The 27,366-nt window shown below is 37.9% G+C and overlaps 1 protein-coding gene across 4 annotated transcripts in view; it reads left to right on the forward strand.

The window, feature by feature from the left end:
• LOC131692276 (uncharacterized) overlaps positions 1 to 27,366 on the forward strand; it is a 110,246-nt gene that overhangs the window by 71,452 nt on the left and 11,428 nt on the right. For 2 of the 4 annotated variants that reach the window (XM_058979235.1, XM_058979237.1), the window contains exons 12-16: positions 3,348 to 3,725; positions 23,111 to 24,104; positions 24,158 to 24,453; positions 24,538 to 24,653; positions 24,904 to 24,991. In XM_058979235.1, the coding sequence (XP_058835218.1) occupies positions 3,348 to 3,725; positions 23,111 to 24,104; positions 24,158 to 24,453; positions 24,538 to 24,653; positions 24,904 to 24,991 (1,872 nt within the window). The remainder of the gene's footprint in view (positions 1 to 3,347; positions 3,726 to 23,110; positions 24,105 to 24,157; positions 24,454 to 24,537; positions 24,654 to 24,903; positions 24,992 to 27,366) is intronic. The other 2 variants (XM_058979236.1, XM_058979238.1) reach the window with 2 other exon arrangements.

Here is a 27,366-nt window from a genome sequence, read left to right on the forward strand (position 1 = left end):
TACCCTTTTCACTAGCTGATATGCTCTAGATTCTCGAATCAATTGGCCTATCGTACAATCGGTCCATGACCGATACGTCATTACGAAGCAAATATACTCTGAAATATTGATACGAAGTCAATTTGACTTCAAACTATTTTTTTTTACTTACGTTGACTTGGGGAAAACCCTATATATATATATGGTATAGGGTGTTTGATTCATGGTTAAGAACCTCTCACCCTTCGAGACTTTGACTGCAATACTTGAGAAAAAAAAATTTTCTACACGTACCATCATATCTCAACCGTTACAGAGTTGTAAAAGTGTGCACAGAGTTGTAAAAGAGTATAAAAAATTTATTTGTCTAAAAATACCTCTAAATCAAAAATTATACTTTGTATTTTAAACCTTTTAAATCTATTCGAAAGGTGAGAAATTTTCCTATTGAATGCTGTTCTCATATCTTTCAGTTTATTAGTTTTAATTACATTTTAGTTGTAAAGTAGTTAAACGTTAGTGTTTTTGAGGCGGTTTTCGTTAATTTTCTCAAAATAATGATTTATGATTATAGAAATATCTATTATCCAAAAGTAGGGTTTTAAGACGATTAATAATTTGTTCTTCAACATCATATTCCTATCTCTACTCATTTTTTTTGTAATTTCATTACTAAACTTTTCCAGTAATCGACTTGGAAGTGCTTAGAAGACTATAATCTAACAAATATGCTTTATATCGTTATTTCCAAGATTTCATTGGAAAGCTGAGAAAATTTTCTATAAATCTATGTACAAATATCTCTTAGTTAAGGGTACTAAATGACTTTTTAATAGTAAAATTACTCATAATTAGTGTTTGTCGATGAGTTTTGTAATTATTCTAATTGATAATCAACAAAATTAATCGTTACTATTGTTCATTTAGTGCCCCTCAACAATCTCTATAACTTGTTATTTTTCACTTTATCCATATCTCTTTTCATTTCGCTGCTATTTAATAGTTAACACAGCATGATCTCACCATAAATTTAGTGGGTTCGAAATCGTTGTTTTTGCATATGAAACGATGTGATAAAAATGATATTGTGTCGATGCAAAATGAGATAATTGTATGGAGTCAAGGAAAGAATTGTAGAACTTGCTGAGAAGCATTATTTCCGTGATAATAATGGTTATCTTTATTATTTACTATTTTAAGAAAATTAACGAAAATGCTAATAATAACACTAACTTTAAACTAATTTACTTCTGAAAGAATGCTAAATTCACTTAACTGAAATGTATTAATACATTTTTCTCTGTAAAATTTCATTGGCTTTCGAATGAAAAGAAAAAAAGTACAATAAGGGCCATACTTTTTCAATTAGAGCTAGTATTAGTGAAAATGAGATAAAAATGTCGAAGTTCAATAACCTAAACACATGAAAACCAGAAAAGATAAGTGCAGCATACTAAAGAACGAATTATGTGGCTCTTCAATACTAACATTCTAAATTATTAAAATGATGATGTTAACTATTAAAATTTTCAAGAAATGAACGAAAAATCGATCAAAATTGCTAAATTTTAAATAAGTTTCGTTGAAAAGGTTACTGAAACTTATTAGTTGAAACATGTGAGGGCATCACTCAATGGGAAATTTTCTCACCTTCCCAATGGATCCAAAAGATTTGAAATACAAAGTATACTTTTTGAGTTAGAGGTATTTTAAAACAAATAAGTTTTTAACACATAAAGTTCAATAACTCTGTAACGGTTGAGTTTTGATGGTATATGTAGAACGATTTTTTTCTCCAAATATGACAGTAAATCACCGCTCGAGAGGTTCTTAACCATGAACCAAACACTAATTCATACAATTACACTTTATCTCCACTACCAAACAATTTATTTCAAATATAAAATGTAATTAGAAAGACATTTTGAAAGAGTGTAAATTTCAACCGCAGCATTTACCGAACGCCAAATATTTTTAATTTCTTTTTCTTTAACCAAAAATTGAAAAAAATAGTTTGTTAAAGCACTGAATAAATGATATCTTATTGAGACTAATATTCTGCACATAAATTGTAATTTTAATAGCTTGGTGATATTTTAGAACAATGATTATGCTTAAGGTATCGAACCTACCCCCAGTCACCCACAATCGTTTGCAATGCTATGAATCCTATTCTCATCGAATAACCTCGTGCGCCGTATGACCAAAGATTGGGGCACCAAATTTAGAACGAAAGTCTGATTTAGAATGTTACAGAATCGAGAAGAGTCAACGAATTGTAAGATATTAAGCAATTATTATAATAATAATAATAATTTCATAAATCTTAGATACCTACGTGAATTAATGTTGTGAAAGCTTTGATTAAAACGTTGAACCGAAGTGAAATTAAAGATAAATGAACAATGATCAAATCATTTTACTGGGAAACTGGCAACAATATTGAGATAGCACTAAATAAAAATAACAGTTAAACATAGTATTAAGCAATTCATACTTGTACTTAGATACGCGTAACTTACAACAAAAAAAAAGTAAACAATGTCAAATCTGCTCAGATGTAGCCGTCTATTGAGAATAGAATTTAATGTAACATTCATCCAAATACATACTGTGTGCAATAAAACAAGGCGAACATATTTTCCTAAACTTATAAATGTCGTGATTAGCTTTTTCAATTGAGACGAATTTTTTTCGACATCCTAGATAGTGGAAGCAAATGGAATTTAGGGCATAGATCGTCACGTGTCATTCATTGAGTAGCTATCAGGGATAAGCTGTTGACCACAGTGGAATTGACGATGAAAACCAAAGAATATATAACATAAACCTGAATGTGCAACATCTTCCGTTCAAATTAGAAACTAAGGATGCCAAATCAAGCATGCAAACTGCAAACCCAGACAATTTCGAGCCACCACCCGTAGATTCTAAGTACTGAAGCGTGAAAATAAATTTATTTTACCTAAAAATTAAACGCTTGTTGGTTTTATTGCTATGGCGAAATAGAAAAAAGATGGACAGCTTACCTTTGCCGTTGATCAGCGACTCTCCAGGCTACTATGTTTTCGGACTTACGATGTTATTAGTTAGGATTTTTGTAGTTTAGGAGGTTTTTGCTGGTAATACCGACAAGCGTTCAATTTTTTGGTTCTCTCAAATCACTCCAATCACAAATGCTAACATCGAAATAGGCATGATAGCAGCCGAACTTAGCTATTTTCAGATTCCGGGTCGTACCAATGAGGCAGATTTCGAATCTTTAGTGTTGTAGTGACGTAGTCGTAGACTTAGCGTGTTTGCTCTATTTTGTTCTCTATCTCTGTTTCTCTTTCTCTCTACGTCTCTTTCACGCTTCCCCTACACAGTCGAGGTCGAGTAAAGTCCCGAAGCAGGTCGAAGAAATGATCGATGAGAAGTGTAGGAGCATGAACAAGACCGGTGTCCCCAAGGGAAGTGCGTTACATTTGGCCCAGTGGATGAAGGGTCAGTTGGACAAGCAGGTCGTCGAATCGGATCCAATCGATTCCGATCCGGAGCAGACGATCGAAGAGTGGTCCATCGAACAGGTTGCGAATCGTTCCAAGGAGCTGAAGTTGCTCGATACGGATGGTAATCTCTGCCAGACGGTCAATGGGCTAGGGTCCAGCGGGAAACTGCTGGATGCGCAACTGGAGGATGGATCGACGTTCGAGGGGGATGATGACAACAGGAGCGTGTCGAAAAGTACTACATCAGACAGTCAGGTAGGTCTATATGATGATATAATCGTGTGTATATTTTTGTATTTATTCTGTTAGATAATATTTAGTAGTTTACATTACGTAGCACAAATGGTGTCATTTCATATCTATTTATGCGCAAGTATACGGGAGATAGACCACTAGTGAAAAATTGTTCACAAGTCTGAGAGATAACCCTTTTGCAAATGAGTGGTTGGGACCGTGTATAAAAGGTGGAGCTCGTGTTGTAGTAAAATTGGCGGATCGATATTTTTTGTAGGAATTTAGTCTGTCGGTATAAGGCTCCCATATGCTGCTATTGATTTTTCGTCAATCGGACTTCCGGTCCCAGAGTTACGGGTCCACAACGGTCCAGAATACAAATTTAGCAGGAATTTTACTAAAACTAAACAACTTAGCCTTATTAAGTCTTTGAAGAAGTTTACGTAGTTTATGAGCCCCCTCTTTTTGTTAAAACAACAGTTAGGGTGGTTCTAATTTTACCAAGATAAAAAAAATAACTTTCCAATCATTCTAGCAAGAGCCAAACGAGTTTCAGCGAAGTTGTAGAACGACAAATTTTGGAAAAGTTTGCTGAAGACATGTAGGCTCTATCTGTCATACTTTTTATTTTGCAATAAATTTCAAGTCGGAGCTTAGGGTGTTTCGTAGAAATACAGTTTTATTCAAACAACTTTTGCTGTATTCATTTAAAACTGAAGTAGTCATCAAACAACTTTAAGATTGTTTCAAGGCGAATAATTTGTTTCATGGCACCATATATCTAAATATTTCCGTTGAAAAGCTATGAGCACTTTTTCGCTCAAAATTGTTTTTTTTTTTGTAATAACAATATCACTCATTCAGGGCAAACAAAAGATAATTCTCTTTGAACTATAGATAAGGTCATGATTAGAGTTATAATTGAGCAAAAAATGGCGAATGCGAAATTTTTTTTAAATTTCACGAAATTGATTTGAAAAAGACTAGACTTTTGATGTATTAGAAGAAAATGTTCGTCTTCAAAAACTCTGAAAAACATCTGAAAGGCTGGAAAAAAAATGAAAACTGAAAAAGTTATATTAAAAGTTTGGTTTTTCATGTATTGACTCTTTGTAATATGTTTAAATTACTTTCACGGTGAACAATATAAAAAATGTAGTTTGGTTTTCATGATAAAATATTGCACTTTACAATACTTTTCTATTATTTTAAATAGTAGGTAGGTGTATTCCAGAAAATTGAAGAAAATTAAATTTAAAAACTCTCGAAGACACTGAAACTCTATGTCGTATACTTTCCATTTTACAAGAAATTTACCAAAAAATTTAGCGTGTTTCTGAAAAACTGGTATTTTTCGTAGTTTTGATTTTTCATTAAGATCACTTTAGAAATACTTTCAGATATTTTGAAAGAGAACAATTTGTCTTAATATATTGAACCTCTAGCTTCACTCGTTAGAAAGTTATATATACTGTTTACTAAAAATAAACTATTTTTGAGTAAATATTGCAAGATATAAAAAACATATTTGCCATTTTTTGGTGATTTATACTACAAAGCATGCTATTTCATATGCAAGCAACGGTATTTAATGTTCAGTGCCCGAATTGAAGATAATTCTATTTGAAAAAGTTATATTTTTCTTATAACTTTAAAACAAAAAAGTTTGGTAGTTGGTGTTTTAAAGAAAATTATGCGCCCTAAAATAATCTTCAAGTTGTCCAAAGGGTACTTTAGCGTAAAATAAAAACTTCAAAAGTTATAGAAACAAAACCGTTTTTTAAGGAACACCCTAAAGCTTAAATTTGAATATCCCGTACAATGGAAAGTATAAAAGCAAAAGCTTGTATGTCTTAAGAAAGTTTGTCTAAAATGTGTTGCTCTACAACTTCATCGAAGACAGTAAAGCTCTATCTCAAACCGTTAAAAAGTTGTATCTATATATATAAAAATCAATGTATGTTTGTATGTATGTCCGCTAACTACTTCTAAACTACAAGTCCGATCTTGATGAAATTTGATATACGTATTCTTTCCCCCAAGAAGATGTTCGTGGCATGGTTTTTTTTGGAAGGGGGGGGGGGGTTACACTGAGTTTAAGGGGAGGGGGGGTGTTTTTTAGGCAAAAAATTATTTATATCTCCAAATTTATTAGTATTTGACATATGTATTTCTCCCACTGAGCCAATGGTTGATAGGAGTGGACCATGAAAGGGGGGGGGGGGAGAAGAGAGTTCTGAAGTAAACCTTATCTATTCATTCAATGTGATTATTAGTTATTAGCGATGAATAAAATTTTAACATAAGTATTTCTTCCACTAAGGAGATGGTCATGGGGTGGTTTGTGTGCACGACGGGGAGGGTGAGAAGTACCTAAGCCGAGGAAAAGGAGAAGGGGGGGTGTACTGAAAAACTTTTTTTAGCTACATATATTATATAGGATTTGGCATAAGTATTTCTTCCACCAAGAAGGTGGACATGATTGTTGGCTTCGGAATCTGAAGGAGAGGGAGGGTTTCTGATGCAATATCTGTCAATTACTTCAAAAATCTACAATTTTGTTGCATGTATGTTTACCAGCACATAAATGGAATGGCAAGAATTTATTTGATAGAGATCTATTACGCGAATGACAGCATAATACTGATGAATTGCAATAATTTGTCGAAAATTAAATTGAAAATTGCACTGGCGATCGCTTCATCTGAAGTTAAATCAACATTGTTGGATGATGGACGAACAGCTCTGCCCTAAAATACGTAAAACGTTACAATATCAATCAAAATTCGGGTGTAAGCAAAATGCTGAAAGAATGCAACACTGTTATATAGGACGAATTCAAGATGACCCATAAAAGGGATCAATCGTATATTTGGTGGCGTGGTCGGCGATCTTTGTCAAATTTTACCCGTTAGTCGACACCTACTGATGAAATCAGTTCTTGCTTAAGGGGGTAGGATTATTGTTGAAAAAAATATCGTACTCAAAAAAAAAATTGGCGATTCCGAGAGTTAGTCTATTCAGTCCATAATGCAACATTTAAGCAATATTTTCATAAATGTTCACCGCAAAATATTGAAAATTGGGTGTATTACAGTGAATCTTCAGGAGACACCTCGAATAAATGCGATGTACAGCATAACTCAAAATCTACTGAACCAAATTGTTTGAAATTTTGCACAGTTCTCCTTTATATCATAACATTATTAAAGATCATAACTTTGTTCACAAAAATAAGTTTTACTATTTTTTTTAACGAAAATTGCATTTTTAGCTGCAGAATGCTACGAAAAATTTAAATATGAAGAAAAAATAAAAGCTTCGATCAATACATGGGGATATGTAGAAGAACTGTGCAAACCTTGAAAGCGATTGGTCCAATATATTTTGATTTAAGATGTACACCACAAAACAAGTTTTCAACGAGATACCTGTAGAGATTCTCTGTCACTGGCTCAATTTTCAGTATTCTGCTATGATATTTGAAGTAATATTATTCAATTGTGCAGTGATTATATGGAAAGTGAATGAATATACTAACACTCTCTGTATCACCAAAATATTTTTTTAAATGCGCCATTTTTTATGAATTAACTTTACCCACGTCCATCAACACTCCGTTTTGTCTTCGTATCATTGGAAATATGTTTCGAAAACAGACCTTTTCACTATATGTGCATTCTTTTATTGAATGATTCTTATAGTCACCTTCGCAGGTCAATTCGCCAAAAAAGTTAGATATATGAATTGGGAAAATGTTGAAATGCAACAATAAATTCGACCACATTTCCACATGATTTTGTAAAATAATACAATCCGTTGAAGAATTAATCGATTGCGTATATTGACTTCAATTTCATACACTACTCCATCCAAAATAAAATCGATGGAAATTCTGTTTCGCATATAAATCTATGGATTATCGTGCTGAATTATTTAATTCAGCCGATCCACCATGCTTTCAGGAGTATTGATTTTATACGTAACCTACCCAGCAGTCTCCGTCAGACGAGGGTTTTTATATTTAATCGAAAGAAAAAAGTTCTTTCTACGAATTTTTGCGATTAAGGAAGATGCTTAAGGTGTAAATTGACCTAAAAATATTCGAAAATTGACAATAACTTTGTTGTTTGAGAGCTACAGATTCGTCGTTGTTATAAAAAATGTGTATTTTATCGCTTTTAACAACTTTATAGAAGACACTTTTAATAATAAAAAGTAATCGTAAAAAGTTATATTCGAAAAACTGTTTTAAGGAGTCTATCCCAAGTAAACCTACATATCTCGCTACAGTTACTATATAGAGCTTTAGTATCTTCAGTAAAGTTTTTCACAATAATATTTTCTAGAACTTTACTGAAGACAGCGAGCTTCTAGCAAAATTATTTGGGGAAATAAATTTTCTATCTCACTTTCAGAGGATTACTCACTCAATTAATTATATCAAAAGATGCATCAATATTTTTTATCTAGAAACTTCTTCGAAAAAATTCATTCTCCAAAACCAATGATTCAGGAGTTATTGAATTTTGATTATGAAAACGTCGTTTTGCAACACTGTGCACCGCATGTGTTGCAATTGAAACTTTGTGTGCCTATTATAATAGTTACTGCGCAACATCGACCCACCACAACTGTGCTTTGGTTGAAAAATTTCATTTAAGCGACCATTGTAACTAGAAAATATAAAGGAGCAGATGTACTGCTACCTCGAATTCGAATGATACCAAAGAATTTCAAACGATTGTGTGTAGGAAAACAGAGCAATTTATTTAATTGTGCTCCAGGTGGTCAAACTAAGAACATTGTCTATCCGCGAGAATTACAATAAGTTTCTTCTTAGTAACAAAAATATTTGTTATTTTTAGTATATTAAAAATATTTTGTTTAGTCGAAGCGGGTGTAGCGAAGCGCACCGGGTTACAGCTAGTTTTAAATATTGCTGAATTTACAACCACCCTAGCATCGGTTTAAACAAAAAGAACGGTCTTGCAAAGTACAACGACTTTGCCAAACATGCTGTAAGGCTAAGTCATTTAATTTTAGCAAAAAGTTAAAATTCATGCTAAATTCGCATTCTGGAGCACTGTGGGGTGGAAGAGTGCGGTCACACAGCAAATTCCCATACAAAACTAATTGCTCCATGATGTGCAAATGGTGTAATACATATTAAAAGGGGGCTACATTACTTGGATTTGCGGGTCTAGATCACTAATGATCATCATTTGACCACATTGGCCACCAAAGACTGTTCTTGATGCCCTCGGGCATATTCCAAGTTCCTAGGTTAATGTAACACCTATTTCTCAGCGAACAAGATACAATACTACCATGGACTGCCATTGAATTTCATTTATATCTGACATTTGGTTGGTTACTGCGGCGACTTAAGAATTTCTCATGTAAACCGGTACATTCGTAGTACTTCAAAGGTTAAACATCCATTGAAATAGTCATCAAATTACTTCTCGTTGCAAGTCACTGATGGCCAATCAAAGATTCCTTGAAAATATTGTCTGCTATCGAAACTTCTGGAACTCATGTCTCAATTGGAGGGTATAATATGCCGTTGGGTGTTGCACCTTCCATCCGCGTAATCCCCCACCCCACTTCTCGTTACACCACCCTTCCTTTAATCCATTCCCTTCTGACCAGCATTCCCTTCATCTACCATAGATTTTTAGACAGTTTCGTTCCATAACCATATGTTTTTAATGAATTTGGTGTCGCTGAACTCAAATTTAATGTCAAATTAGTGCGCGGTGTCACGGATTTTGCAATTAACACGGTTTTTTGCACGGTTTTTTTACACAGTACATATCCATCGTGTAAAAAAAAATATAGAAGGTTGTGTACAAGACACGACCACCGTTACATTGAAAATGCAGCATGACTAGCGAACACCATGCGCGAATTTATTTCATCGTATTGACAATTTCGTCTGTAGGTAGACTTTCGTGCACATTTTGAAAGCAGAAAAACAAATATTCACACGTTAAACTGCATGGAGAACAGCAAATAAACAAACCGATTATCTTTTCCACAATCCTACAGAGGGTGTTAAATGTTGTTTTTGTTAGCCACTGCAAGAATTAAACTATGGTAGATACGGTGTGAGCATATTTTCATGTGACAAAATTATTTTGCTGTGAGTCTATTTGGGGATAAAGTTCGCAATATCAATATCGCATCATTTTCAAGGCACACACGTGTTACGTTGTTACTTTTAATGTTATTGTTCAATAGTAAAGATACAGAATTGATCGTTAACAAGTACGCATTTAAGACAAGCTAATACAAGGAATTTTCTAATTCATTTCCTTTTCCATTATATATTCGTTCTAATAAGGACGGTTTGCAGATAACTGTCTTGTAATTCATGACGAGAATTCTTTGAAACGATTCGAACCTTGCCGGCGATTCGCTTCTCCTGCGTACACACAGACGAACATTCCCCACACGCAGCTCATGTCAAAAAAAGAATCTTTTTGCCTTTCTCATATAGAAAGGTTATGCAATCACTATGAAAAATGTCAACCTAATCCCGGCCCGGAGGGCCGAGTGTCATATCCCATTCGACTCAGTTCGTCGAGATCGGAAAAAGTCTGTATGTGTGTGTATGTATGTGTGTATGTGTGTATGTGTGTGTATGTGTGTGTGTATGTATGTGCGTATGTGCCAAATAATGTCACTCTTTTTTCTCAGAGATGGCTGGACCGATTTGCCCAAACTTAGTCTCAAATGAAAGGTGCAACCTTCCCATCGGCTGCTATTGAATTTTGGATCGATCGGAATTCTGGTTCCGGAATTACGGGTTTCAGAGTGCGGCCACACAGAAATTTCTCATATAAACTATAGGAAAAATTAAAAATAGAATTTTTATTTTTGATGCTAAATATGTTCAAGGTGCATGAAACGTCCAGATTTGATGCAAACTCGAAAAAAAAATGACGACAATTCACTTTTTTGGATTTTGGCACATTTTTGCCTTTCTTATATAGAAAGGTTATGCAATCACTATGAAAAATGTCAACCTAATCCCGGCCCGGAGGGCCGAGTGTCATATCCCATTCGACTCAGTTCGTCGAGATCGGAAAAAGTCTGTATGTGTGTGTATGTATGTGTGTGTATGTGTGTGTGTATGTATGTGCGTATGTGCCAAATAATGTCACTCATTTTTCTCAGAGATGGCTGGACCGATTTGCCCAAACTTAGTCTCAAATGAAAGGTGCAACCTTCCCATCGGCTGCTATTGAATTTTGGATCGATCGGAATTCTGGTTCCGGAATTACGGGTTTCAGAGTGCGGCCACACAGAAATTTCTCATATAAACTATAGGAAAAATTAAAAATAGAATTTTTATTTTTGATGCTAATTATGTTCAAGGTGCATGAAACGTCCAGATTTGATGCAAACTCGAAAAAAAATTGACGAAGATTCACTTTTTTGGATTTTGCACATTTTTGCCTTTCTCATATAGAAAGGTTATGCAATCACTTTGAAAAACGTCAACCTAATCCCAATTTTTTTTTTCGACTCGCATAAGGTTTCTGGATTTTAACAGGGGCGTAGTTGATGATTTACGGAGAGGGGTTACATCCCCCATCTACTGTTCACTCCCCCCTTTAAAAATCTCCTTAAATCACCCCTCAGACCACCACCCCATCCAGCCCTCATACCCCTCCCTTTCAACCCCATCATCTTTAAACCACCACTATATCACAAAGCATACCAATTTAAGCTGGGGAGTCGTTCGTTCATGGGACTTTCGCCCTCCTCACATACCCACCCCCGCATGACAAAATGAGTTAGAAAGCAGGTAACATTGATCTAATGCTGATTAGGCTAATGAAGTATGATATTTTTTTGTTTCAAGTGTTTCACCGTCGACACGTAGCTCATCAAGTTCGTGGCTGGCATGCCATTGTGTATAAGTGCAAAGTGTACTAAGAATGTAATGGACATTTCCACAATTATGTTGAACATAAAAAGCCTCCGTGCCATAGTTTAGAGAAATGAGAAAGGCACAATTGCACCGCTAGGTGGATTAAAACAGGTTTTTTATCAACTTTTTGATGCAGAAGAAAGACCATCTTTTTGTACGACAAATGAAAGTATTTTCATCACTCTTTTTGGTGTGGTTTTCGCATAGTGGCAGGGTTGCCACATTCAATGACTTCCTTCAAGGTTTTGCAAAAACTTTCGGGTTTATATATTATTAATTTGAAGAATATTTGCTTATATTATGATTCACTGGAAAAGGTACAGAATTAACGAGCACAAACTAAATGCAAGTTAACTCTCCGGAAGTTGCGCAAATGGCCCACTGAACGAGCAGCCTCTGGTGCGCAAAGACGATTTCGCTAGATTTGCAGAGCAGCGTGCACTCCGTGCACTAGCGCGACTTCCGGAAGGTTAATAAGTGTAATTTTCTAATTCAATTCTTTTTTCCATATGTATTCCTCCTAATAGGGACTGATAACAGTCTTGTGATACAGAACGAGTATCCTATGAAAAGATTTGAGTCTTGCCTGCACGACTAACCGCACGGCATAAACCAGCAATTCGCCATCTCGCTTCTGTTCCGCCATCGTCGCTCGGAACTGCGAGCACAATCCTTCCAGTACACATAAACAAACGCTCCCGTTCCGTGGCTCGTGTTGAATCAAAGATTAACAGCAGCAGCGATAATCTAACTGGTTCTGCCAGCAGTGCAGGCATGACAATGAAGGAATTCGGTCAGAAATATTTCTTTTATATCAAGCGATGAACTGTATAGAACGCTTATGAGTGTCGAGATGAGGTCTATGTTAGGGAAAGTCTTGCGCTAATACGTGAAAATTGTATATGTTTTCCCTATAACCTGATAACAATTTTTTACTGGCAATTTTCTAAATCGATTGGTTTTCGAATCATGAAAATCTATCAACAATTAACAAAACGTATACGAAATCTTTGTCTGTTTTCTTACATTTCCCAATGTTTTTACAACAATACGGATTTTTCAATAGTCTACAGTTGAAGTACCAATATAAAGGTGCAATCAATTTTTAAGTTAGACTTTTCTGAATCGATTGGTTTTCAAATGACACAAATCCATCAACAATTAACAGCGATACAGTCATTTAAAATTATGCCACATTTTTGTAACGCTGATAGAATTTTAGATTTTAGTTTTACACCAGCCCCACATAGTGGAGTAAAGCATTTTCAATGTTAAAAACCTTTGTGTATACTACTGAAGGTTGAAAGTATTGTCGAAAATTGTCAAAATCTTTCTATTTCGGTTTTAGTTTTACGATATAAATTTCAATTATTAACTATTTTTGCAATATACAATATGATAATTATTTTACATCTTTTGAGACGCCAAACTGTGTGTAGAATACGTTTGATTTTTTTAGTGCTGGCTCACCAAATAGAAAATAAATAAAAATTATACCTTCCGAAATTGAAATCGTCAAACAATTACCAAAAATCTTCAACCTTCTTTAGGTATTAACTTTTTGTAACGAATAAAGTGTTAGCGGGTCTATTAACCCCGAATTCGACCTCTGTTTTAAAACAAATTTTAAGTCAAATCTATATGAACCTGTACCCAAATTGTGTGTTAGAGTTTCAATTTTCAGTTTCTCATAACAGTTTTTGCAACCGGCCGAGACGGTTGTGCCTCCAGGTTGAAGGTTTTGTTCTGGAGAGAGTGACGGAGTGCGAGACGCTGTATGCATTTTTGTGGGAGAGAGAGACCAGTTTGTTAAGTGTGAGTCGACAGTTGATACGTCGGAGGCGTGGTCAACGGCATCCTCGACAAGTGGTGTTTTGACAGCAAACCGCGGGTAGACGAATTTGCCTACCACGGTGGCAGAAATCGACAGTGATCGTGTCTGTACACACAGAAAAATATTTTGTATTGGTGTCGTCGAGCAATTCTAATCGACGAGAGGGGAAGCGTCACAGGTAGACCCATTTGCTCTATTTGTCTACCGCAGAAGTGGTACGACGAATAAGGAAACCACCGGCACCGAAAAGTGCCGCATCGACAGTGGGATTTTCGCAGCAAGCCACAGGTAGCCACATTTGTCTACCGCGGTGGTGGAAACTGAGAGAGCGCGCTGGTGGTGGTGATACCGACGAGCAGCTTAACCGGAGAGAGTTTTGAAGTGTTGCAGGTAGGCCTATTTCTCTACTGAAGAAGCAACGCGACGAAGTAGGACAGCAAGTGTCACATTGTCAAACAACGGGCACCGAGTTTACAACGTAACACATGAGGTGTGTTCTACCGGTATAACAGGTATATTTTTCATTCCTTTTTGTGATAGTTTTTCTTGCTAGGTAAAATGGATGAAGAGATGGGAGAACGAGTAACAGACCCTCCCCCTAAGCCTGTTGAAAATGTAAACCCGAGTAGAATTAAAATTTACCCAGAGTCGTCAACGGGACCATGGATTGTATTTATTAGGCGTAAAGTAAAGGCGCTAAATATCATTCAAATTTCGAAAGATTTGACTTCGCGATTCTCGGATGTAAAAGAGATCGTTAAAGTTAATAAAGATAAAATACGCATTGTCGTTGGTAGTCTCAAACAAGCCAATGCAATTGCTTCTTGCGAGCTTTTTACGCGTGAGTATAGAGCGTATATTCCTTCAAAGGAAATTGAAATTGATGGGGTCATCACAGAATCGAGTTTGACTGTTGATGACATAATTAAGCATGGGGTTGGTCGTTTCAAAGACACCATACTTAAAGACGTAAAGATACTTGAATGCAAGCAATTGCATTCAGTATCACACGAAGGAGATAAAAAAGTTTATCGACTGTCTGACTCGTTTCGAGTGACTTTCGCTGGGTCTGCGCTGCCCAACTATGTCATTATCGATAAGATTCGTCTCCCTGTTTGCCTTTTTATCCCTCGTGTAATGAATTGCCTTAATTGTAAACAGCTTGGCCACACAGCCACTTACTGTTCTAATAAGGCACGGTGTGGCAAATGTGGGGGTTCTCATCAAGAGGATACATGCAATGAAAATTCAGAAAAATGTTTAATGTGCGGAGAAAACTCGCATGAGCTCCCTGCATGCCCCATTTATAAATTGCGCGAGGATAAAATTAAACGATCCTTGAAGGAGAGGTCTAAGCGCTCCTATGCAGAAATGTTGAAAAATGCTACCCCTAAACCCATCTTCTTAGAAAACACTTACACATCTCTATTTTCGGAACAGTCTGACTCCGACGGAGCGTGCGAAGGTACATCATTTGTTTTACCCGGAAATTCCAGAAAAAGAAAACAGTCTTCTTTTCCCAAGCTGCCAAGCAAGGGCCTTAAAATTTCTCCACCAATAGATAAACTGCGCCCAAAACCGAAAAATTCCGATTCAAAACCGAAATCAATTCCACCCGGTTTTGGGAACGTACAATCCAAACAGAACACCATTACTGGAAATAATAAAATTTCGACTTCCTCTGAGCCTCAGCCGGGGGTAGGATTATTGAAATTTTCTGAAATTGTTGATTGGATTTTTAAAGCATTCAATATTTCTGAACCACTAAAGAGTATACTTTCAGCTTTCCTCCCAACAATTAGAACATTTTTAGAGCAGCTGATTGCTCAATGGCCCATCCTTGCAGCAATTATATCCTTCAATGGTTAATTCAACTCCTAAGGTGAAAGACTCCATCACTGTTTTACAGTGGAATTGCAGAAGTATCATACCAAAAATTGATTCTTTAAAAATTTTACTGCATAATTTAAAATGCGATGCATTTGCTCTATGTGAAACATGGCTTACCTCAAACATTAATTTCAACTTAAATGATTTCAACATTATTCGCCTAGACCGAGACACCCCATATGGAGGAGTGCTTCTAGGAATTAAAAAGTGCTATTCTTTCTATAGAATTACCATCCCCATGATTGCTGGCATTGAGGCTGTAGCAGTCCAAACGAATATTAAAGGCAAAGACATGTCTATCGCTTCTATATATATACCTCCCAAAGTTCAAATTGGACAACGTCAAATTTTCGAGGTAGTGGAATCCATGGCTGCTCCGCGTCTGATACTGGGAGACTTCAACTCGCACGGAGTATTGTGGGGTTCCCTCTACAATGATAATCGATCCTCTTTCATATACAATGTTTGTGACGAATTTAATATGACAGTTTTAAATACTGGCGAAACAACACGCATCCCCAGACCTCCTGCACGTCCAAGTGCATTAGATCTATCTCTGTGCTCGACATCACTTCGGTTAGATTGCACGTGGAAGGTTGTACCTGATCCTCACGGTAGCGATCATTTGCCAATCGTTGTTTCAATTAACAGTGAATTAGGCCTTACGAATTCAATCAATGTTCCTTATGACTTAACACGAAATATTGATTCGAAAACATACGAAACATTAATTTCCACTTCTCTTGCTTCTACAGAAGAGCTACCCCCTACCGAAGAATATGAATTCCTAGCGGGTTTAATTATTGAAGCAGCAGAACAAGCCCAAACGAAATGCAATCCTGGAATGACAATAAAGAGACGGCTCCCTAATCCTTGGTGGGACAAAGAGTGCTCTGATGCATATGAAGCTAAACAAGTTGCCTACAAAGAAATTATGAAACAGAAAGGGGGTATACGTGAGAACTTTGAAAATTATTTCATTTTGCAAAACAAATTTGACAGTCTCCGTCGTGCCAAAAAGTCTAGTTATTGGAGACGCTTCGTTGATGGCTTGTCAAGAGAAACATCAATGAGTACTCTTTGGAACACAGCCAGAAGAATGAGGAATCGTAACGTGACTAATGAAAGCGAAGATTTTTCGAATCGTTGGATATTTAATTTTGCCAAGAAAATTTGTCCAGATTCTGCTCCTGCGCAGAAAATCATTCGCGATGCTCCCACAATTAACGATTTCATAGATTCGCCTTTGACAATGATGGAATTTTCAATTGCACTCCTCTCATGCAACAATAATGCTCCGGAACTAGACAGAATTGAATTCAACTTGGTGAAGAATCTGCCTGACCTAGCAAAAAGACGCTTGTTGAATTTATTCAACAAGTTGCTTGAGCAGAATATTGTCCCGCGTGACTGGAGACAAGTGAGAGTTATCGCCATTCCAAAACCGGGAAAACCAGCCTCCGATCATAACTCGTATCGACCGATTGCAATGCTATCCTGCATCAGGAGATTGTTGGAAAAAATTATCCTACGACGTCTCGACAATTGGGTTGAGGCGAACGGCTTGCTCTCAGATACCCAGTTTGGTTTTCGGAGAGGAAAGGGAACGAATGATTGCCTGCCGCTACTTTCGTCAGAAATCCAACTCGCTTACGCAAAAAAAGAACAAATGGCGTCTGTGTTCTTAGACATAAAAGGAGCATTCGACTCAGTCTCCATTGATGTTCTCTCGGAGAAGCTACATCAATGTGGTCTTTCACCGATATTAAATAATTATCTATACAATTTATTGTCAGAAAAGCACATGCATTTTTCATATGGCGATTTGGCGACACTCAGAATAAGTTACATGGGCCTCCCACAAGGCTCTTGTCTAAGCCCCCTTCTCTATAATTTTTACGTGAATGACATTGATAATTGTATTGTCAGCCCATGCACTCTAAGACAACTTGCAGATGATGGGGTGGTTTCTGCCACAGGACCAAAAGCTATAAATTTACAACAACCATTGCAAGATAGCTTGGATAATTTATCAATTTGGGCTTTAAAACTGGGCATCGATTTCTCTACAGAGAAAACAGAGTTGGTCGTTTTCTCAAGGAAGCGTGATCCGGCTCGCTTCAGCTCCAGTTGGTTGGTAGAACGATAGCCCAAGTCCTGACTTTTAAATACCTTGGAATTTGGTTCGATTCATGACATGATAAGATTGTATCAAACAACAATACTTTCAGTAATGGAATATGGGTGCTTCTGTTTCCGTTCAGCTGCGAACACTCACATTATTAAACTGGAACGAATACAGTATCGTTGTTTACGAATTGCCCTAGGTTGCATGCAGTCGACCCATACGATGAGTCTTGAAGTACTAGCGGGAGTTCTTCCTTTAAAAGACCGATTCTGGGATCTCTCCTCTCGTTTACTTATTCGATGTGAGGTTATGAACCCACCGGTAATTGAAAATTTTGAAAGACTTGTTGAGCTCCAACCCCAAACCATATTCATGACAGTGTATTTCAATCACATGTCACAAGAAATAACGCCTGCTAGGTATGTTCCCACATACGTCAATATACTAGATACTCCTGAATCCACTTTATTCTTCGACACGTCCATGCAAGCAGAGATTCGTGGAATTCCGGATCATCTACGCTCGCGGGAGATCCCTAAAATATTCACAAGTAAATATCAACACATAGACTGCCTTAAAATGTTTTACACTGATGGGTCACGAATCAGTGAGGCCACTGGTTTCGGTATTTTCAGCAATAATTTTTCAATTTCTCTCAAACTTGCAGAACCCGCCTCTGTTTATATAGCGGAACTAGCAGCAGTTCACTATAGTTTGCAAATAATTAATACTTTACCCCCGAACCATTACTTCATCCTCACTGATAGTCTCAGCACAATTGCAGCTCTACGCTCAAAGAGGATTGATAATCAAGATCCATTCTTTTTGGGGAAGATACGAGAATCTCTGAGTAACCTAACAAGAAAATGTTATAAATTTACCCTAGTGTGGCTCCCCGCCCATTGCTCTATTGCGGGAAATGAGAAAGCTGATAATTTAGCCAAGATTGGTGCACTAGATGGTGAAATATATGAAAGACCCATCGCTTACAATGAATTTTATAGCGCTTCTCGACAGAGGACACTTGCTAGTTGGCAAACATCTTGGGACAATGGAGATATGGGACGATGGCTACACTCAATTATCCCTAAAGTATCAACGAAGGCATGGTTCAAAGGATTGGATGTAAGTCGGGACTTCATCCGTGTGATGTCAAGACTCATGTCCAATCATTATACTTTAGATGCGCATCTCCGTCGTATTGGGCTCGCTGAGGGTAATCATTGTGCTTGTGGAGAGGGTTACCATGACATTGAGCATGTTGTTTGGTCCTGCACTGAATATCGTGAAGCCAGATCACAATTAGTAGATTCTTTACAAGTCCGAGGAAGACCAATCCATGTTCCTGTTAGAGACATCCTGGCGTATCGCGATCCTCTATACATGGAACTTATCTATCATTTTCTAAAAACAGCGTCTGTCAAAATTTAATTAAATTCATCTTCTCATACTCTCATCCAAGGCTAATCATTCACCAATTAAAGTGTCCTAGAATATTCAGTTTTTAAATTTAGACAATAACAGAAAAAAGTAAATAAATACAAAAAATACTAGATCATTATGAAATATAACAATGTAAGGAAAAAAGCAAACAATAAAGTGATTTCAGTGTTAGTTTTAGACAAATTACTAGTATAGTTAAAATTAGTCTTAAGGATTTTTGTAACGTGCTATGTAAAAAAAGAAACTGGCGTAAAAAGCTTTTGCAAATGCCGTGTCAAATAAACGTATGGAAAAAAAATTCAGTTTCTGGTAAATATTACCGTTTTGACCATGTTGGCAAGTGGGAATCGGTGCCGAATGGGGTCATGTTTGGCATATATAGATGAATACTACAGAACAGTCATCATAAATCACAGGATACGAATTTAATGGGGTTTTCGATTGATTGACACCGGTGTAGTGGAGTGCACTGAAACTGCACCTTTTTTGCACTTTCTAGCAGAAGTGCAGAAAACTGGGTATGTTCCATTGACACTTCTGCTAGAAAGTGCAAAACCAGTGCAATCCACTACACCGGTGTCAATCAATCGAAAACCCCATAAGCGAATGATATACCCGAATTTATACGAATGATATTCCAAAAAATCTTAGAACTCTAGGACAAGGTTCATGAATTTCCAGTTTCACTGATGGTCCTGATCTTCCGGAAGGTTTTTTTTGTAGCCAAAAAAACCTGTATAGGTCATAAGTACGAACTCGTTCAAACGAGAATTCAAGAAACACTAAAAGTCCATGGTTCTAAGACCAGCTTTATGAATTTATCAGTTCAGCAAATGTTCCAGATTTTCTGGATGGTCATTATGTGAGCGATACGATCAATTTTTGACTCGAAACTAGAAATTTATGCCAATGCAACGTGAATAAATGATTTCGAAAAAACTGCAGAATTCTAAAAGTAGATTCATGAATTGGAAGCTCTACAGATGTTCCGGATTTTCAAGTAGAATCCAGTATTTGATCCAGAGTATCAATATCATTTTAGATTGGATTTTATATAAACTTTCGAGAATATTACAAAACTTTGAGATCAGTTTCATTGATTGTCCACATTGTCAATTCTTCAGTATTATGAAAAATACCATGGTATCGCCGGAATCAGCATCGGAAGCGTAAAGCGGAACTTCCAAGATCGGCCCAATCATGTACAAAACTGTTATGAACTAAATCCTTGACGGGTTGCACTTGCAACAAATCCAACACTTGCGACGTTGCCTTACGATGTCGATTTTGCGGGTACTAATGGGCCTTTCGAATTATCGATGAGAAGAAAAAGACGTGGTGTCTCTTACGCATTTATATTATAACTAACTCATACGCAGCGCATTTGCTTGCCTTCATGGCGGTAGAGTGTATAGGTATAAACCTGCGTTTGCCATTTGCTGCTATCAATCAAATTCGTAATTCATGTACACCCTTATATGAAACTAAGTATATCTAAAATTATTTCACAATTTACTCATTCATTTATTTTGGATTGTTCTTATTTCGGCTTCACAACATGTAGGGGAAAATGGGGAGACTTGATCAAGTGCAGAATTCTATTATTGGCTATAACGTGTTCTATTAGGTGCTTAACATTTTTTCAAAAATATTTTCATACTTGTTTTGGTCCCTTAAGGTAGTTTAAAAAGTTTGCGTTAAATGATGTAATTTTTTATCAAACTTTATATGGACATATCTACTCGACAAAGAATTTCTTTTAAAGCACTCAATCATTATTTTATTTATTAGGAACTAATGAAATGATTTTATATAAATCGGAACATTGGAATAGTTATTACTAAAATTTGCATGACATTCAACGCAATAACTAACGTCGGGGAGACTTGACCAAGATTTTATGGGGAGACTTGACCAAGTGGGAATAAGCTGAAGAAAGATAAAAAATTTCTGATATTTTCATCACTATTATAGCTGTTGTCAATGTCAACCACGTCGCAAAAAAATCCCACATCAAACATCAGTCTATAGCTTTTAGTACTAGTAAACACAGTTAGCAGTAATAGCAGTAATACAACAGTACAAAGAATCCTTAAAAGGCAATGCATTAAAACAGTCAAAATTTATGAAATACAACTCTTTTATGTTTTTTACTGCTACCTAAAGATCTTGACAATATGGAAAAATGGATTACATGTTTTTTTTCCTTTTCTATTTCGACTCATTTTCTTTTTTACATTTTAACGACATTCAATTAGCTAGAGATTAGTGGGTAGGGAAAGTTATGAAAATTAGAGTCATAGTACTCAAGTGAGAGCAAGGACGTGCAGTAAACAGATCGGAAACTAGAAGTGGCAAGGTCATTATAACAGGCTTAATATCGTACGGGCTTAATTTTTGTCTTCTGCTAATGAGGGTCGAGCTTAGGCAGCATAACTACGAATCACCCGAGTTCACTAGCATGTGTCCTGTTATATTTATGTAATTATTTTTTGATCTGATTTTTCAAAATTCTGTTGGTCAAGTCTCCCCAGGCCTTTGTCAAGTCTCCCCGCAGTGGGGACATGTCTTAAAATTGAGTTCGAAATCGGGGTCAATATGTCCCGCTAACACCTGATTCGTAACTTTTTTGTACTACCCTTCAGGAATGTCCGAAAATTTTAAACTCGATTGAAAATTGTTGATCTCCATGAAAGAGGAATAATCAAGAAATTCCAAAATTCTAGGTGCACGTTAAAAAGTGATCGCATTTTGATAGTTCATTTTGGGTCATATTCACCCCAACACCTAAAGAAGGTTAAATACTTTTGGCCATTTCGTGTCTTTTAAGACTGCAGTTCATAATGCATTTTGAGAAATACTTACGCATCCGGAGTATTTCAATAATTTAGTTCCATGCCTTCATCCGTTGGTCGGTGAAACAAAAGATTTGAAATATTCTATGTTGCCTTTCACGATAATCTAGTTTACTTCATTAATGAAATCAATTGAATTCTGGTCGTTTGTGTCCTCACTGAAATGGTAGTGTAACGGCGTATGCGGTTGTGTCCGGACTGAAACAAATGTTACAAACTGAGACAAACGTTTCAAGCTTTAACACAGGTAAATTTTTATGTTTTGTGTTGAGCTGAAACGTTCGTGTCCAGACTGAGACTGGCAGCGTCAAAACAACAGCATAGGATTATTGTTTTCAGCAAAAACATAGTTCGCCCAAATATCAACTAGTCGAAATGAAAAAATTCAACTAATTTTTGGGTTGAATTTGTGACGATTCGGTTTTTCGCGAATGAAAGATCCACTCTTTACAATTCCAAGGAAGTAATGCATGCAATATATTATTAAGTGTTCTATAAATCACAAATTTGATTTAAATGGAGTGGTTCGAAAATATTTCCATGCATCTCGATAACGAAGGATTCACCGAGTTCAGATACCAATAGCACTATTAAACCCTATAGTTTAGGACCATCGAATGCACACAAGTTTCACTTTTTGAGATCCATGCGGCAGTGAATTTCATCAAATTTAAGTGAAAATTGCTTTGAAAATGCTTAGAGTAGTAAAGCACAAAGTGTTGGTGGAAATCTCATATCTTATCCCCTTGCCACCCAATCCCGCCTCAAGTAACCTACAGGAGATTCATTACACGATTTTCAAAATAAGATTACATGTTGTCCCTGCCACTAAACTACTAAGAATTTCTTAATAGTAGTAGTCTACTATAGCAGCAATTCTCAACCTCAGGAGGCATTGAAGTCGTTGCTGGGCGTCCGCGAAGAAGAATCTTTTCCGGATAGATATTGAAATTTCTGTAAGATACTTTTTTTCTGTAACATACTGAAATATTGACAACATATAAAATCGATGTAAAGTCTTGGGGGTTCGCACCCACCCAGGATAATTTCGAAGGAGTCCGCGGCCACCGGAGGAGATTTCTAAGGGGTCCGCAATCACCTGGGTGGTTGCGAAGGGGGTCCGTGGTTCAAACAAGATTGAGAACCGTCTTACGTATTTAGTAATAATTTCTTCTGCACTATTTGAAGGGCTAAGAACTGTTGTTCTACGTATTATTTTACCATATATGAGTGGTAAGACCTGATATTCCCAAATGCAATTTATTTTGCCCAAAACTCGAATCTCTCTGACAATGTTTCTTCCAATTTCAGATTACAGTTCGTTCCAGTCCCCAAAGCAACAAAGTGGACACAATTTCCGTCTGCCGTCAGTGCCACAAGAATTGCAAAAGTCGTATGAACTCTCCCAGCAACAATTCCCTAACGGTGCAACACAGCCAAACTTCGTCGATCCGTTGCTGTGTTTCGTCGTCAACGACCGGTAGCAGCCTAAACAAGAGTCCCCATTCAAACTCGAGTATATCTTCCACCAGCACACTAACCATGCCCAGTAAATCACCCACGAAACCGGAGTACTCAGCCATCGGTCGGTCCACGGTGGAGCTCGTCGAATCGCCCTATAAGCAACCATCGTACAAGCATCATCCATCGCCATCTCTCAGCCTAAGCAACTACAAGACCAAGTGCCAAACGCCCTGCCACTGCAAGTGTACGCCAAAAGACTTTGAGAAAATTAATCTTAGCCCGGACGAACTGCTCCACGAGCGGGTCAAGATACTTAAGAACGCCACTGAAATTAGCGCAAACCAGTCCAGTTCCTCGGGGTCTCCGAGAGTCAACGGACACACGACCACAAAAACGCTACGGACAAGCAGATGTGATAGCATTCGATGTGATGACACTGTAGATAATAACAACGTCGAAGACTGGTCGCTGATGCTGATTGGGTTAGCACAAATCAATCCGGCTGCTTCGCTGGTTCATATGGATCCATTCGAAGCAGTTCCTACCATAGCTGTAGTACCACCAACTCCGGATGCGCTGACAAGCAATAATTGTAAGCAGAGTATGTCGCTGAACTGGAACGATACAAATCGACTGCAGCTCGGAAAGATCAGCGAAAGCAATGGAAATGATTACGAGGAGTATTCGCCAGACAATTCACCGGAAGATGAATTACCAAGCCATCCGTATCGTGCTTTGAACACCGGGATGAAACGATACGGAACACTGTCCAGCTTGGAGCGTGTCCCATCAGATGAAACCGACAAGACATACAATTCATCCGAGGAGGACTCAGAAAATGGTTGGTATTTAAACATCCGATAATATTACTGTTACTTTTTGGTTTTCATTCAGACATCAAAATCGTCACCAAAGAAGTATACGACAACAACGCACAACCATTCATGAATTGGACTGCGCGGGCAGGAAGCTTCATTGAAGAGTCACGGGCTTTCATCGATCGCTACCTGGGCCGTGGGAATACTGCAGAGGAAAGCAAAGACGACCCCGACGTGGTTGTGGTCGTTGAGGAGGAAGCCATCGAAGGCGAAACGTCGGTAACGTCCGGCGAGGAGGTATGGGGCACCCCGACAAGTGGAGGCGAAAACGACGACTTGCATATTTTTGGCAGCCTTGAACAAACACATTCGGTAAGTACTATTATTCTGAAAATATTTGTGAAAGTATTCCGATGGCATACTGATGTGAGCATATTTGCCTAATCCTCTCCCAAGTCACCGACCAAGTCCACGTCTTCCTACACCGGAGACGACGATACCGAACTGATGATGGATGAACTGCTGATGGCACCACCGATGACTGCCAGTGCCGTTCGTGGTCTATTGCCCAGGTACCTGTAGTTCGTTTGCTTCGTAGATGGTAGTAGTAGGCTGGTTTAATTCCTGTTCCCGTTGTTCGCTCCTAGGCTTAGACTAGTCAAATAGTCTATATTTAGGCGCTAGAACTAGTCCCAGTAGTTGGTAGTTGGCCAGATCTTAGAACAGAATAGTTTAGACGAAATATACTTACTTATCCCATTTGTTTGCGTTGGTTTCTTATTTTTTGAACATTGTTTCAATTGAATTACATACCACCTATAGACGAAAGCTAGAACCATTGTTTGAAGAGGATAGCGAAAGTTGTGAATCAGATGATGATAGTAAACCACTGAGTGGACGGGACAAACAGGTAGGATATGATAAATACAGTCTGTAATGTCAAGTTATTTTTGCCATTTCGATATTATTTTTTTTATATTCATCGTTTTCGTACTCCCAGTTGCAGTTGGTTAATGCAATTATAATACCTAGATTTTAATTCATTAAGTTGTTGCAAGTTCGGAACAGGGCCATTTCGAGCTCAAGTTATAAGATTCTGCATTCGGTGTTGCCTGTTTGAGAATCGTAAAACGCTTTGCTTGGCCTTTGGGGAAGGGATCGGGAGGCAGGTTGGTATCATTTTCGCCGGTTTATCGAGATTTTGAATTTATTTTACAATTTATTATTGGCAAAAACCATAGAACATTAACTACGATGTTATCAACGGAATAGATTAAACCATATTACTACAGATTCTCGTTTCGCTTTAATTGCGATTGTTGAGAGTTATTTACTTTCCGCCGCTTTAGGGAAATTAAATTTAAAGAAATACCTATTTTCTAGAACATGTGTTGAGTTCAGAATGAAAGAAATAAAAAATTCTTCGGTCGTGAAAATCACATTTTCAGCTCGCTATGTTAATTCGTTGGTTCAACAGCAACAATTAGATTTTTATAATGTGCGGGTTTCTCTCAGTTTTATTTGACACGGTTCGATGCGGTAGCTTAACTGTGAAAAATACATTTCTTTTCTTCCAACAAAACCACACCCTATGGTAACGCTATTGAAATTATTTGTATCTGTTTTGTTTTTGTTTTCAAGAGCGGAGAGCGGCAATGCTAAGACTAAGACGCTCATTTTTGCCTTTGTCAACAGAAAGGTATAGCAATTGCTCCGAAAATCGACATTTTAAGCGAAGCACGGAGGGCCGAGTGTCATATACCATTCAATTCAGTTCGTGCAGTATGCAAATGTCTGTGTATCGAGATCAGTTCGGCAATTCCGATGGAGCAAGGCATCCGGTTCGCTGGTGCCCCTGATGACCTGCGACTGGTGGTTTTCCATAACGGTCTACTCAATCTAGTCCCCGGCGGTGAATGTAGCTTACGCCGACGGAGAGATCCCTGGCGAAGGAAATTTTCCCGATACCGATTCTTCTTTAGTTTTGGCACCACAACTTCTTGAGCCCTTTGGCGCTCTGTCCGGTGCCATTTAGCGCAGCAACTCCTTTAAGCTCTTTGATTTCTTCCTCGTTCCATTTCGACCCACTTCCCTGACGAGCCATTCAGATCCCGACTTGCCCGTGAACTACTCGACGACCCAAGCAACACTTGCAACATGTAATGGCCGCGGTTTGTTGCATAACCATAAACTTTTGCTGGTGCGCTTTTTCAGTTGCTGAATCAGTTTAATAATGGTTTATGTGCGATTCTTTTCAACAAGTTTTGTTGTAGAAACTGCTAAGGGATCATCCATAAATGATGTAGCATTATATGGGGGAGGGGGTAGTTTTGTATTTTGTGATGATGTGTGACTACAGGGAGGTAGGGGGTCATGTCATGCTACGTAGCTTTTTAAAGGGGTATAGAATAGAATTTAAAAAAAAATTACGGAGACAAGGGGGGCAGGGTTACCGTCAAGCTACGTAATTACCAGGGGAGGGGGGAGGATGTATTTAGAGGTTTGTGACGAAATGCTACGATGGGGGAGGGGGGTATTAAAAATCACTCAAAAATGCTACGTCATTTATGGATGATCCCTAATCAACAAGCGGTGCTGCTCGGGGATGGACATAGCTTACTCCGACGGAGAATTCCTCGGTGAGAGAAGTTATCTCGAAGCCGAGCCAATAGATCAAATGTCCTAGTCAGTTCGGTGATTCGGGTGGAGCAGGGCTTCCGGTTCACTAGTGCCTCGACGACCCGCGACTGGTGGTGTCCCGTCATGGGCCACTAAGTCTAGTCACTGGCAGAGAATCTAGCTTACGCCGACGGAGAGTTCCCAGACGAAAGAAGTTCTCCCGAACCGATTCTTCTTGATTTTCACTATATTTCTCATGGGTGAAACGGTAGAGTGCCGTGATCGGTCCGACAATTACGGGTGGAGCGTGGCGTCCGGTTTGCTGGCGCCCCGGCGACCCATATCCGGTGCTTTATTGCGGTCTACTCCACTAGTCCACGGAGGTGAATCTAGCCTACTCTGGCAGAGAATTTGCAGTGATGATTGCTGTCCCGAAACCGTTACTCGCTGTTCGTCATCTCTCTGCATATCGCTTCGAACCTCGGGCTTTCAGAGACCACATGCTCTGGTGTCTTCTCGACGTTCTCACACTCCGGGCACATTGGTGACGTTGCTCGAACCGATGAAGGACAGCTGTGTCAGGTGGAAGTTAACCTCTCCAGAAACGCCATATCGCAGTATTGATGAAGAAACAAGACCGAGATAGCAGACATCTTGTGCTGCTTT

The sequence above is a fragment of the Topomyia yanbarensis genome, chromosome 3 (assembly GCF_030247195.1).
Source record: "Topomyia yanbarensis strain Yona2022 chromosome 3, ASM3024719v1, whole genome shotgun sequence".
In the NCBI taxonomy this organism is placed as follows: Eukaryota; Metazoa; Arthropoda; class Insecta; order Diptera; family Culicidae; genus Topomyia; species Topomyia yanbarensis.